General features: G+C 38.1%; 1 protein-coding gene across 1 annotated transcript in view; it reads right to left on the reverse strand.

The window, feature by feature from the left end:
- Positions 1-14,866, reverse strand: part of LOC148360800 (netrin-1-like) — a 66,605-nt gene that overhangs the window by 4,581 nt on the left and 47,158 nt on the right. The window contains exons 4-5 of the mRNA XM_088341701.1: positions 9,599-9,652; positions 1,727-1,801 (exon numbers count right to left, since the gene is read on the reverse strand). Of these exons, the coding sequence (XP_088197827.1) occupies positions 1,727-1,801; positions 9,599-9,652 (129 nt within the window). The remainder of the gene's footprint in view (positions 1-1,726; positions 1,802-9,598; positions 9,653-14,866) is intronic.

The raw sequence follows: 14,866 nt of genomic DNA on the forward strand, positions 1-14,866 counted from the left end.
TTGGTACTGTTATTTACCATACTATATTTTTCTGTTGTGTTTGTTAACAAAACGCAATTGGCTTTACATAAGTTTCAAATGTAAATATATAAAAATAAAAAAAAATAAAAAAATAGAAGCAGATACTTTCAATATTGTAGCCATCTTTGGATATTAAAAAATAAAGCTCTGCAGTGTTTCATAAAATATTTTCAAAGCACAAATATAATTTTACGTGTTGTGGCCCACTGAAAGAAAATCGTACTTATTTTAGACACCAATGTTTTGAGCTCATGAAAACGTTTTTAACCAAAAAAGTGTGATTTTGTAATACTGTAGAAAACAACAGACTAATGACAAAAAAACTAATAAAATACTGATACATATAGACTATTATATAAATACAATTTTGCGTGTATATTTGTGTGTGTTTGTATGTGGCTTACAGGGTCCGAAATGGCTGAACCGATTTTTGTGAAAATCTACAGAGTTCAACTTTAGGCCTCTGGAAGTGTTTTTAGCTAGGTTTGGCCCTCCCAATAAATACCAACAAAATCGATAAACATCTGCTTTTATCTACGGCTCTGGAGCAGCATGCATCACTTTGGCACTTCCTAGTGGCTCCCTGGCACTTTTCAACCAACCTCGCCCAAGTAGAATGCCCGGCAACGTCGGGCCATTACGCTTGTATACAGTATTATCAAACAATTTGTTTATTATGACTTCATGCTGCAATCAAATTAATTGTGCCTATCCTTGTCTTTGGCCAACAGGAGGCAGTATAGCACAGCCGCTCAGACACAAACCAATGAATAGTGCTTGTATTACATCTTCAAGTCACACAATACAGACCCCTCTTCCTTTTTTATTTTGGAACCCCTCCTGTGATTCTTTCAAGGCGTCGCCCCAAGGGGCTTGTAACATCATTTTGCAGCGCAGCATGTCGCCCGGCTCTCCTGCCGATCCTTTCAAATCAAAGTCCCCGTCTCGCTTTCTATCCCGTCAAAAGTGAGACGGATCTTGTCTCTGAATCTTGTTTTAAACGTCGCCTCTGCAAACAGCAACACGTGGAGCGTGTTCACTGGGAATAATCTGGAGGTGGAGCTGAATGACAATAGTGTTGCATTGCATTTGAAGAATTGAATATATTAATGGAGCGAACGATCCTCGTATCAGGGTTTCATTTTTTTTTTAACACCCGATGATTAGGCGGGTTTCTAGTTTTCCATCGACCCTTCTACAACATTTTTCACATAAATAAATATAAATAGTCTGCATTTCTATAGCGCTTTTCAAGTCAATGAAGACTTCCCAAAGCGCTTTACAATGTGCTTCACACTTACCCATTCACACACTCACACACCAATAGCGGCCATGCAGCCATGCAAGGCGCCGACCGGCTTATTGGGGGCATTAGGGATTCAGTGTCTTGCCCAAGGACACTTCGACAAATGACAAGAGAGTTAAACACAAAGTTTTTGGAGTCATATGCATTTTTTGTAGGTGTTTTTTTGTTATATTTATCGATTTCAACTATCTTTTATCATTTATTTGAGCTGCAAAAATATATCAAAAGCCTAGTGGGCTGCAGTATTTCTCCGCGTGATTAAGCAAGAGCTCTCCTTCGCTCTTGTTGTTTGGCTTTTATTTTGTGTCCCAATGATCGTTGTTGGAATTTATCATATTTATCTCATCTCATCAGCTACACCGCTTATCCTCAGTATGTTAACCTTCACCATTGACTCACCGTAGTCCTTCTTGCAGTACTTCTTCATGTTGATTTTCAGTTTGCCTTTCGAGGCTTTGCAGTAAGAGTCGCAATCTGAAAGCATAATGGGAACAAACACAGTCAGGAAAATTTTATTTTTACACATATAACGCTACAGTAAATGTCCATTAACTCATCCACTTAAGAGATAGACATGAAATATACTGGGGTGCAATGCAAACTAAACATATTGACCACTTTGTCATTCATTCATTTTAATTATCATTGTTTTTATTTTATTGTAACGAATTCAACCCTTTCCTAAAAGTTCATAAAAATATACATTTTTATTTTTATTATTCTCTAGTTTTGAATGATTATTTTACCCATTTTACAGTATTGAAATATTTTTATATTAATTTAGGAATAATAATTACTTCAAAATTATCATTATTAGTTAATGTGAGAAAATAGTGACAATAATTATTTTTTAACCAATATAATGTAGTAATAATTTCTATTAAGGGTTAAAAAATAAACATGACTTTTACAGGTTTTTATTCTTAAAAATGTAAGACAAAACCTATTTCGTGTATATTTTTCTTAAAAAGTTTTATCATTTTACTGTATTTAAATATTTTTTCTAATGAATAAAGACAAATAATTATTCCTAAATTATGAATACTTATTTTTATGCTTATTATTATTCTGCTAGGATATTTTTCCAAGGACATTTTTTTTACAGTTTTCTTCTTTTAAAACAATAAGAAATAAAATATAATTAATTTACATGTTTGTATTTTTCCCATCTTAGTGTGTTTAAATATTTTCTAGAAAATTATTAAGAATATCTCAATGATTTGTGTTTACTTTTTCGAAAATTTGGAGAACTAATATTTATAAAGTAGCAAACTAGTTATAATTAGCTATGTTTTATTTGTTTTACTGTATTTATTCTAAAATATTGAAAACACTTTTTAATTCTAATGACATTTTTTTTCATATTTCACTGGATTTTTATATTTTTATAGTAAAAAAAATACTTTTATTTTCATCCATCCATCCGTTATCTGCACCGCTTATCCTCAGCTTATCCCATTCTTTTTATCAATATTATTATTTTTCTTTCTACATTCAAGATTCAAGATTTTCTTTATTGTCACTAGCATAAAATGCTAGAGAACTTTGCAGCCTTGGTGTACAGTGTTTATACTATGTAAGTAAAGTAGAAAAAACATAAATAAAGATAATATCCCTGACAATATCAGCTGGATGGTCCCATCAACATGTTTGCAGCGTGACAAATTAGCAGCATATACTTATTCCTTGTCAAAGCCTGGGAATCATCCAGCCTGATGCAGACCACCCTCCCAGTGTCCACACCCCCTACCTCCCCCTTCTTTCCATCACCTCCTTCTAAATCTCACCTCGCTTGTCACCTCGACCCCCTGAAAAAAAAAACTGGCCCCCGGATCAAGGCCCCACCGAACGGCCGTGTCAAACGTTTGCATTCATGGCGGCGCGGACTTTAGGGGGGAAGAAGTTTTGAGGGGCGGGTGGGCGTTCGGCGATTTGAGGGTGTGGAAGCTGGGGGCGGCATGAAAGGGGTCATTGCCGCACAAAGGGAGGTCAGGAAGGGAAAATTAGCCATCCATGAAGAAGCGTTAGGAGCTGAAGACGTTTTTTTCTTTGGGGGAGTGTGTCCATTCTGGACAAATACCTCACGCAGACATAGCCGTCATCCAAATGTTTCTTCTCAAGTACTCGCAAAAACGCTCCCTTTAACTTCACCGCAGAAACAATCTTATGTTGGCAGATTTGTTTTACCATATTTTTAAATGGATTTTACGTTCATAGTTCCACACTAAATAAAGGAAAGAAAACATCAATGAATTTCGAGCTTGCAAGGAGAACAAGAGGGGACTGTACATATCAAGACGTACAATATCCAGCCTGTTCTAAAGGTCCTCTTTGACACCCTTCTTTTTTAAGAAGGCCTGGGTTACAAAAAGTGGATATACCCTAATGGGTGTGCAAATCAAAGAACAGCTACCTAATTAGCCAATAGTGACAATAATTTCAAGCCATGTGCAAGCGCTCAGTAAAAGTCAAAATAAACCAATAATTGACTTATAGGCATTCTTCTTTAAAGCGTTTAATAGTCAAAACAGAACTACACTGATATTATAATCATTCTTTGTAAATTTTCATTAGCCAATTGTAAATTTTCAATAGCCAAAATAGAACTACCTTCACATTATAAACATTTTTCTTTGCAAGTGTTCCTATCAAGAGGTCACCTCCATTTTTTTCTGGGATCTTGCTGCTACACTGTGCTCTGTGGCTCAGGTTTTTGTTCGCATTAAACAAAAGTGCCTTCTAATGGTCAAATATTACAATATTTATATTAATTTATATTAAAATATGAATGAGAATTGTGAATTATGTACAGGGTTTGTACACCTTTTTCCTGCCCAAATTCAAGCACTTTCAAGGCCAAATTTTCCAGTACTGTCCCTCCAAAAAGAAATCCAGCGCTGATAAAAAAATTTTACTTCTTTTGTTGGCAATGATTACTAAAATAAAGTCGCTATCTTGCTGATACCACATATTTTGTGCTATTTTTGCTGTTCCTATCTATGATCTACAATCATTTTGTGTCCATGAGCTGCTATAAACTGACATGAATTCTGCCATTCCGCTTCATTCCACGCGCAGCTTCAATACGTCACTCTTGTTTACAAACATGGAAAACGCTTTAAAGGTTTTGGGTAATAATGCAGTTGAATACAGAAGACAAAAAACAGAAAAAGTACTTTATGCAAAAAAAGCAGAAAAATGAGCTAAATTTTGACTCATTTTAATGATATTGATTGCTCCGAAGCAGAGTGCATTCCATCTTTCAATTTTAGAGACTGCTAAAGTTTTGCGTCCGGTATCTTGCTCAAGTATCCAGTATCCGGTATCGATCCCGTCTGTCCTGTCCTGTATCCTAATCGTGTATACGGTATCGACCCCGTCTGTCCTGTCCTGTCAGGTATCTTGCTCGTGTAACCAGTATCCGGTATCGATCCCGCTTTGTCTTACTTATTTTAATTAATATTTTTTGCGTGTTTTTTCAAAGATCTGTGTCCAAATGGTTAAAATATAATTATAAATTGTTTTTTTTTGTATGTTATCGTTTATTTATTACACTAAAGAATTTATATTTTAATTGATATGTGATGGTTTTGCATTCTCTGGAATTTTGTGTTGTCCGACTTGAAATCTGTTCAGTGAGTAAAAATCTTAAATATATTTATAAATTTTACCATTTTTTTGTAGATCTGTGAATATTTTAGTTTATATTTTCATGTGTTTTGCAGGGACCCCCTGCAAAAGATATGAAATTACTTCTTTCCTAATAATTTGTTGCATAATGTTTTGTTATTATTGATAATATATCACTTAAAAACCAAAACAGAATTCAGTGGATCCGTTTGTGAGCCGAAAAGAAAGAGCCACTTCTATAAAAAGAGCCGTAATTCCCATGACTAGTCTGATACGCGCGGCCTCTTGGAAGCGACAATAGGGGGCAATAAAACTTCTCAATGACAACTTGATATGGAAGACTGGGGCCAACATTGGCGTCATTTTTTAGCACCTTTTCAAACATTTTTTTCTTCATTCAAATCAAAAGCGTGGTCTATTAAGTCAGACTCCAGGAAACACAGCAATTAAACAATTCCAAGAATTTTCAAGCACTTCACCCCAAATTCAAGCATTTTCTCGACCTTACGCAAACACAACATTCAAATTCAAGCATTTTCAGGGATTTCAAGCATTCGTACGAAACCTGTGTATAAGGTTTGATTTGTATTGTAAGTAAATTACTGCGTTTCGAATTTCATTCGAAGAAAGTGTTCCGTTAAACGAGGATGTCGCTGGCGGTGCAAGATGCAACCCCGATGCATGAAACAGAACAAACTTCATTGTTTGGGGGGGGTGATCTCTGCTTTGCGTTTTGCCCCCCTTCTCCTCCTTTATATTCCTTTAAAAAGAGGTTGCCAAGGGAACACATGACAGAGAAAAAAATGCACCCCCATTTACCTCCGTGGAACAGGACGTATGAGGCGGACAAAGAAGATGGACTCTGGAGTGAAGGTGGTCGCAAAAATAGATCATGTTCGCTATTCTAGACAGCCAACTAAAACAGCAATTAACGAGTCTAAATGAGCAATTTATGTATGAAACTATGTTTTTTAATCCCTTTAGCTGCAGTCTCGAGGGCATCTGTAAATCTGCCTTCTTAAAATCGTAGTTTCTTCCTTTCTGTCTGTTTTGCTCATGTTAGCATAGCACAGCTATGGTTAAGGGTGGACAAATTGTTTGAAGCAGAAAGGTCCAAACTTTTTCTTTAAAGGTTGGGTGCATTATTAGAAAATGTTAGGCTGCAATCATGACTTTAAGCGAAGAGATGTCAGCAGAGTAACTTATGTTTTGCGTTTATTTCTTAGACACGATCGGGTAAACTCTTCTTTTTTGACTTTTTGGGGGTTTTGTTCCGCCTCGAAACAGGCCTGATATAGGTGAAATAAAAGCAGATAAGCGCAATGGAAAATAAACCATAAGGGCTCTTTGAACTCAGTTGAGCATTGATAACACATCCTAATGAGAGGAAAAAAATGAACTATCAAGTTTTTAAGGACGGCTCAAAATACGTACCCTAAATACTATAAATCGCAAAACACACTAGAATAGTAGATGTTTCCTGTTGGTTTCAAATTTCACAAAAATGAATATTTAGAAAATTAATGTTAATTTAAAAAAAAAATTTGAAACAGAAAAGTTGCAAAAAAAAAAATGTTTGAAGCAAATATTTTTAGTAAATGGCCACAGAACAAGGGTAAAAAGGCCACTTTCTTTAGAGTTCGTGATTTGGATTCTTGCGCCTGGATTCAGTGCATGCTTGATTTTTTTTACACTCTAGCCACATTAAAACTAGCTTAACTGACACTTCAGCTAGCACTAACAGCCAGCTTTGCTGATGCAGCTGCCAGCTTTAGCAGATAGCATCACCAACTAGGTCACTTGCCTTGGCAGCAAGCTGTAATCTTCATGCCTGTATTCAATGTATATTTAAGTCGTTCAGACACTAGCCACCTTAGCAACTAGCTTAACAATGCCACAGCCAGCATTAACAGCTTGCTTCACCAACTCTGCCACTATCTCCATCTCACTTTACCTGCTGCCGGTCTCAGCTCCATGGGGTGCAGAGCTTTCAGCCGCCCTGCACCCCCAGCTCTGGAACTCATTGCCGCCTGACCTCTGGAATTCCACCACCCTGTCCACCTTCAAATACTGACTCAAAAAGTATCTCTTCAGACTTGCTTTTTCATGATCATCTGCCTCACATACCGCCCCCTTTTAACTCTACTGTGTTTTTATTTGCTATGTATTACTTGCTTGTTGTATTCTTGCTTTATTGTTGTTTGGTACCCTGTGTACAGTGACCATGGGTGTTCTGAAAGGCGCTTTGAAGTAGAATGTAGTTATTATTACTATTATTGGCTGTTAACAGTAAGTATATGGCCTGGATCTAGTGCGCTTTTAATTTGCTACAGCGCTAGCCACATTAGCAACTAGCTTCACCAGTGTTGCTGCTAGCATTAACAGCTAGCTTTGCTGAGGCAGCGGCTAGCCTCACCTTCTTTGATACTATTGGCAGCTGCATGTTTAATTTACTACTTGTATTATATTTGCGCGAGTCATATTAGCACCTAGCTCCACCGACGCTGCTGCCAGCATTAGCAGCTAGCTTTATTGAGGCTGCAGCTAGCTTTGCCAACTCTGCCATTATTATTGGTTAGTATATACTTATGAGTCATAAAAAAAGTAAAAGTAGTCAGCCTTGATGCCAAAATCCAAGGAATATTTTTGATGCAGAAATTAAGTTACGATTAAAAAAACAACAGATAATATAAATCCTGAAATTCTGTTTGATAGTGGCTGGACTTAAGTTGTTTATAAAGTCAAATCATACCATATTAATAGTGACAATACAACTCTTTGAATCTCTTGAATAGTAATTCAAAAACCTCTACAAATACAGCGAATATTTTAGCTCAAAATGCATATAGAAGTTAAAACTGCAGCCTTGGCATTCCGAGACACCTTTTTTTTTTACCTGATCTGCAATTCAAACAGAAACCTTGAGGAGGGAAGCGTCCCGATTCCCCGCCATAATTAGATAGTCTCTAATTTTGAGTGCCAACTTCATTAAAAAGTCCAGAATACTTCATTTCCGCCTGTAAAATGAGATCAACCAGCATATTTTCCAGCGAATTAGCAAAAAAATGTGTTGGTTTTTTTTTTTACGCTAGCTTTCCGGCTACCTTCTTAGCTATTTAGCAAGATTAGCTAGCGTTTTACATGTTTTTGCATGCTATCTAATTAATATTTTACCTTTTTTGCTAGTTATCAAGCTAAATTTTGGCCTCTATAGTTAGCTTTCTAGCTATGTTTTTTTTGCTTTCTTTCTGGCTATTTAGATGGCTTTTTACTCATAGTTCGCAATCTAGCTCCCTATTATTTTTTTTAAATCTGTTTACCTTTCTGGATCAATATCAAGCCATCTTTTTAGATATTTAGCACGGCCTCTAGCTCAGTTGCTATTTTAGAAATCCATATCAAACTGGGTGCCCCCTTGCGTTAATTAGTAACAAAAAGTAGCTCTCGGCTTGGAAAGGTTGGAGACCGCTGATCAATGTTCCCTCTAATTTTCAACGGGTCTGAGCATTCACACAAAGTCCGTGAGCAACGCTTGAAACAACAGTGAGCAACAGCAATCCCAAGTGTGGCAACTAAGTCATTATCAAATATGTCCAAAAACATGTTTTCACTTTTGAATGAATTGACTTATGTATTAAGGTTGTACGGCCTACAAACGTCATTTGTTTTTACAATGTTGGCAACAAGATTGACTAGGTATAATTGGAAATTATTTGAATGCAACACAAACTTTTTCTTCTTTTTCCGTTTTTTTTTCTTTTTTTTTTCAATTCCTTGTAAAAAAATCTCATTGTGTTTATTTTTTCCTAGCTGTTACTTTTTTCTTTTTGTTCTCTATTTCCTTTTTTCCTTTGTTTTTTTCTGGCTTTTTTCTGAAATTTTCCTCTTTTCTCATCCTTTTGTTTCTTTTTTTCTCAGCTTTTCACTACTTTTTCATTTTGGTATTTTTTTCTTTTTTGTTCTATCCCCCTTCCTTTAAGTCATTTTGTGCATAATTTTACATAATATTTGGTCATATAGGGATGAAAGAAGCAGAAACATCCCGAAGAGCCGTTTAGGACCCGAAAGAGCCGGTTCCTTTTAGTGAGCTGAGCTGAAGAAGCCGGTTCTCAAAAAACTCTACCAACTTTACTCAACTTCGTTCTCCTTCAACTTGGACTTCAAAATACCGCATTTAGAACACAACGCCAGGGGAACCCTTGTATTTTTACCTTCATGCACTGTACCTTTGACTTAATTCGCTTCTTAATTAGAAATTTCGAGCCCTCACTTTTGTGAGCTGGCTAGATTTTCTTCTGCGTGGAAAAGCTCTGGGCAGTGCGCAATTGCGCACACACACGCAGCTTAGAGGGAACATTGCCACTGATATAACTTAAAGTGGGAAGAATAGCTAAATGAAATGTGACTCAGTTATCAAAGAATATATAAAGCATTTTTACAAAATGATAGGGGGCAAATTCCACATACCCGACCTGCAGCTAACACAATAATTGTTAAAATAAGCTACATAACGTGTGTACAACCAGAGTTCTTTGTGAGTTTTGTAACACATGATTGGATAAGAAACTATTTCTATGTTTTGTGGCTTTGGGCGAATGTGCGGCATGTCAAAAGTTTTCAGTCTGCTTTTGTTTGCCTGACCTGAGGGCTCTTCGGTGCTGCTGGCTGCTGTTGCGGCTGGCGTCATCGGAATCTCTGTTTAAGACACAAACACGTGGATCAGTGCACTCATATTGTCCCAGTAAGATTTATAAAACCATTGCTTTTTAAACTTAGGGGTCATATTTGGATAGGGATGGACCTATATAGGTTTTTCAGGGCCGATAGTGATTATAAGTATGAAGAGGCGGCCGATAACCGATATTTGGAGCCGGTTTTATTTTGCTGTTAAATGCTTGAAAATTGGCATGAGACATTTTTATGAATGAGAAAAGAAACAAAGAATATTTGTTAAGATTTCAAATAAAACTTTCTGAAACGTTTTACAGTACATTAGAATTTCAACACAACTATTATGACAAGTATTTCACTTAAATCGAAAACAGTGCAGGAAATCAATTCAGGCTTAGCAGAAACTCGTATTTGTCACGATTGCCATGGCGCCCAACTGGACCCGCCCGTGTGGCGCCAGCCGCGGCTCATTGAAATATTAGCTTCTCTTCTACTTAAGCTCAGTGCTCTCACTCACCCTTTGTCAGTCCATCAACAAACCTCTGCACCCGCAAGACGTGGGTTTAGACTGTCCGGTATTGTTCCTGTCTATTTTGTCCTGTTTAATATAGATCTCCAATTTCGTTCCCGTCTAGTTTGTCCTGTTTAATTTCAATATCCAATTTTGATATCAATCCTGTCTGTCCTGTACTGTTCGGTATCGACGCCATCCGTTCGATACCTGCTGGCGCAATTGTTATCGATCTCGTCAGCCTCTGGCTTCCTGTCATTCCACGCCAGACTGTTGCCTTACGTCTTCCGCCCAACAATCGCCGAATCGCTGGTGTCTGGGTCAACGTGCATGACTCCCATTTCCCGTAAAATAAAACTTGTGTGAGAAACGTCACGCATTTGGATTCTCTCCCTGTTCCGGTTCTTGACAGTATTAAAGGTGCATAAAAACTTAAATAGCTCCCTGAAACTTTTTACAATAGCCTAATTACATAACATACAACACAACCAACATGACTTATATTAACGTAAAACAAAAGTGCCACAAAATTTCAAATTAGCTTGCAGTGTGGGCACTATTTGAAGCCAGATAGACAAGAGCTCATCACTTTAGCTTTAATGTGCTTTTTATACTCTTTCTGAATCACAAACACATAGACGAACTATTGTTATGATAAGAGCTAATTTATCAGTCTCCACCTGAACGTACCTCTCTAAAACAAGTTAACTACACTTTTAACGCTATCTCTTAACATGCTTTTCTATTACGGAAACAGGCGAAGTTAGCTGAGCTGACGCTCTTTACTCCTTCAGTGGCTCCGCCCTCGGTCGGATATCCAATCATAAGGGTAGCATGAGATAAGAGGAGTAGGAGCAAGAGAGAGAGAGAGAGAGAGAGAGAGACTGGGCAGCATAAGACTTAATAATCGGCTCGTTGAATGAAAAAAAAAAAAGCCGATACCAAAATCCGTCAAATTCCAAAATATCTGTGTCTATTATCAGCGCAACTGATAATCAGTCGATCTCTATATTTGATGCAACCCTCACAGCGGTGCAGCCCTTTTTATTACACTATTCAAATGTACCCACATTGTACGTATCTGCTACTTGAATGATTTTCATTTCATTATGTGGACAGTTTGTAACATAACTACCCAGTTTTTGAGTAGTTCCAGGGAAATGACCAAATTACCAACAATGTTAATTGTTTTAATGCAATTTATTACTAAATAATCCAAAGAGAAGGGTTGTTTTAAACAGTTCACGGATCCTTTATTCCCAAGGATCGTCTGCGCATCACTTCCTGTGGTGTGTCTTGGGTGGCGCCCATCTCTCGCAATGCATTTTTTTTGGGGGTAGGGGTTTGCTCCCTCAAATAACAGTAATGGTTTCCTTGGATACCAGGAGCAGGAGAAGGCTCCTGATATGACTTGTATCCAGTGCCTACATTTTTTAAAAATATCCTCTTTGGTATCTCAAAGAGTGAATGAACTACCCAATTTTATAGGGTTTAAAACTAAAATGACCCATTTTTCCTGACTATATGGCAAAATTGTCAGGACCAGGATGGAAACAGGACCCAATTGCGTAACGTTTACCACAAGTTTTATTGAAAGAAAGAGGACGGGCTGCGCCTACAAGCCGGTGTTCGCTGGACGCGGGAAGCGAGTAGCTCTCGGACTCGGACTGTGATCCAAACACGTAAGTGGATCTTCCGTAACGAGCGAAGGCGGTGTCAGGGACGGGAAAAGTGGTCAGTAGCCGGGACTGGGAGAGCAAAGCGTGGTCTGGGTCGGAAACGAGACGTAAGCCAGGACGGGAGAGTAGACGTAGTCGGGATCAAAAAGGGGTCGTAAGCCAGGACGGGAGAGTAGACGTGGTCGGGATCAAAACAGCTCGTAGCCGGAGACTAACGGGAGCAGAAACGGGACAGGCGGGAGTCAGGGTCGAAAAAAACTTGCCTTTTATAAACAGAGGTTCGCAGACGGACTAACAACAGGGGATTGACAGAACTGGGTTTAAGTAGGGACAGGGAGCCAATCAGAGCCCACAACAGTTGGCGCCAAATGAGCAGGCACAGGTGATTCACATCGGTAATCATGACAAAAATGTTTTGGATTGTTATAACGAAACATCCGGATATTTCAGTTTAAAACGATACGACCCAAATTGAGTTTTTTTCAAGAAATGACCCTTCTTGTTTTATATATCTCATTTGACTTTCTATTAAGTGATGCATATGTTTTCCTTACTTTGTGGTAATGTATTTAGGCTCCTTTAAAGAAACCTGATTTTTCAGAATTTTAAGTTTTAATGGAATAAGGCATTTTGTTATATATTGAAGTGATATTTACATGTGTACACAATTGAAATGAATAAATACATAGCTCAGCGGCAGTAGCTCAGGAGATAGAGCGCTCGTCTTGGGATCAAGGGATACCAGTTCGAATCCAGGCTCGTCCGTGTTACATGTCGAAGTGTCCTTGGGTAAGACACTGAACCCCCTAATACCTCCAATAAGCAGGTTAGCGCCTTACATGGCTGCAAGGCCACTATTGGGAAATCTGGAGCACATTGTAAAGCGCTTTGGAAAGTCATTGACTTGAAAAGCGCTATAGAAATGCAGATCATTTCATTTCATTTCATAAACGAATGAATGGACGAAACGATTTTGGTGGTTTCAAACAGAATATTAGAATGGATGACAAAATTTGGAGGGTTGTTTGGATCAAACCTGCTCCAATGCAGGATCGTTTTTTTGTGAGGTCACAATAACTGAACGCAACAAATTCAGCCAATCACGATTGTTGGGGATGATAAACACCAGGGGTGGCGAACACGTGGCTCTAGAGCCGCATGCGACTCCTCACATTTTCTATATACTGTGGCTCTTTGCCTTGTTTCAAGTTTAGTTTTTTGTGTGTGTGTGTATTGAGGGTGGACACTTTCCTTGAAATCAACAAAAGATTGCAAGGAGAGGAGTGTGTTATGGGAAATAATATGTTTTTAATTGTGTGTGCTTGTGTGTGTGTGTCTGTCATGGCAGGTCAGTGCGTGGTGTGGCTCTTTGACTCTCACAGTTAAAAATTTCGGCTCTTTGTGTCAAACTTGTTCGCCACCCCTGATATACACAGTCACTGTGATTTTGTAGTTACGCTTTTGGTTCACAGCAAGAGGAAGCAGGCGGGCTCCCTTATCTGCAAAGAGGCACGATTTAGGGGCCGATACGAGCAGGAAGAAAAGGGCCAAGCTGTGAAACCGCAACCTTGAAAGCGTGCACGGAGAGAAAGAATAGCCAAACAGCTGCAAAACGGGTCAACACAACCTGCATTTGGATCAGACGCTAACTCCATGATTCATATCTGGTGAATGCCAGCTTTCCTAAAACACGCCTTTCAGTTGATGACTTGATAATCACCGAGTGTTAAACGTCAGAAGTTAGCCAAATGCTAACTCAAATTTTAGCCTTGAACGAAATAAAATCAGCTGAATTGGAACGGCAGTTTTGTTTGTCATGTGGCTGCACTTATTTTCTGTTTTTTGACTTTAAGATTTCTAAGTCTAAAATATATTTAATATAATTTTGCCTTTATGAGGCCTCTTGATGGTTAACACGCATGTCAAATAAGAAAAATATGCAGATGTGTTAGAAAAATGGAAAGGGAAATAATACAGAATAATAATTGTGATATTAACATATATGACACAAATTTTGGTTTTATTTTTTTGAAAACAAAAAAATTATTTAGAATTTCTATGTGAAGCAAAGAATGTCATGATAACTCATTAATTTCACCTGCGGGCTATCTGATTCGCTCCCTGTCCCTTTTTAAGCCCAGTCCTGTCACTCTCCTTTTGTCAGTCCGTCTGTGAACCTCTGTTGTTACAAGGCAAGCCTTTTCGACCCTGACTTCTGCCTGTCCCGTTTTTGCTCCCGTTTTTCCACCTGTCCGTTCCCGATCTCCCAGTCTGTCTCCGGCTACGACCTGTTTTTTGATCCCGAACACGTCTGCTCTCTCGTTCCGGCTTATGATTCATTTTTGTTCTCGGCCACGTCTGCTCTCCCGTCCCAGCTTACGACCCGATTTTGTTCCTGACCTCGTCTAATCTCCTGTCCCAGCTATCGAGCTGTTTTTCCGTCCCTGACACCGCCATCGCCCGCTACGGTAGATCCACTTCCGTATTTGGATCACAATCCGATTGCGAGAGCGACTTGCTTCTGGCGTCCAGCGAGCATCGGATCGCGGGTCCTGCCCTTCCTCTTCCTATATCTCAATAAAATTGTGAGAAAACGTTACGCGATTGGGTCTACCCTGTGTGCTGGTCGTGACAAAGAAGTTTTACAGTTTTAACTATTTTGCACACCTGCCATTGGAAATATTCTGGTTTTTATTTTTATTTTTTTATTTCTAAATACTTGTTTATACAGTTGATATTCTTAGCTGTTATTCATTACTCATTGTTTTACTGCTTTAACAAAATAAATTTCCCCACTGTGGGACGAATAAAAGATTATCTTATATTATCTATGGAAAACAATATTTGTCTATTGTCATTGACAAATTGTGTAGAATCTAATTTGACCTTTTTGGGAGGTTTCTCGATTCGACATTTTTTATTTCAAGGGAAATGAGAAATTATGATATAAATTTATAAAAGGTGTTTTTTCTGGTATTTATGATAAATATAATAATTCTTGAAGACATTTATGGTCTTGATTGATTTATAAAGTTTCTTTATTGGGAT

Source organism: Urocampus carinirostris, chromosome 8 (assembly GCF_059441175.1).
Source record: "Urocampus carinirostris isolate Australia breed hairy pipefish chromosome 8, RoL_Ucar_1.0, whole genome shotgun sequence".
Taxonomy (NCBI): Eukaryota; Metazoa; Chordata; class Actinopteri; order Syngnathiformes; family Syngnathidae; genus Urocampus; species Urocampus carinirostris.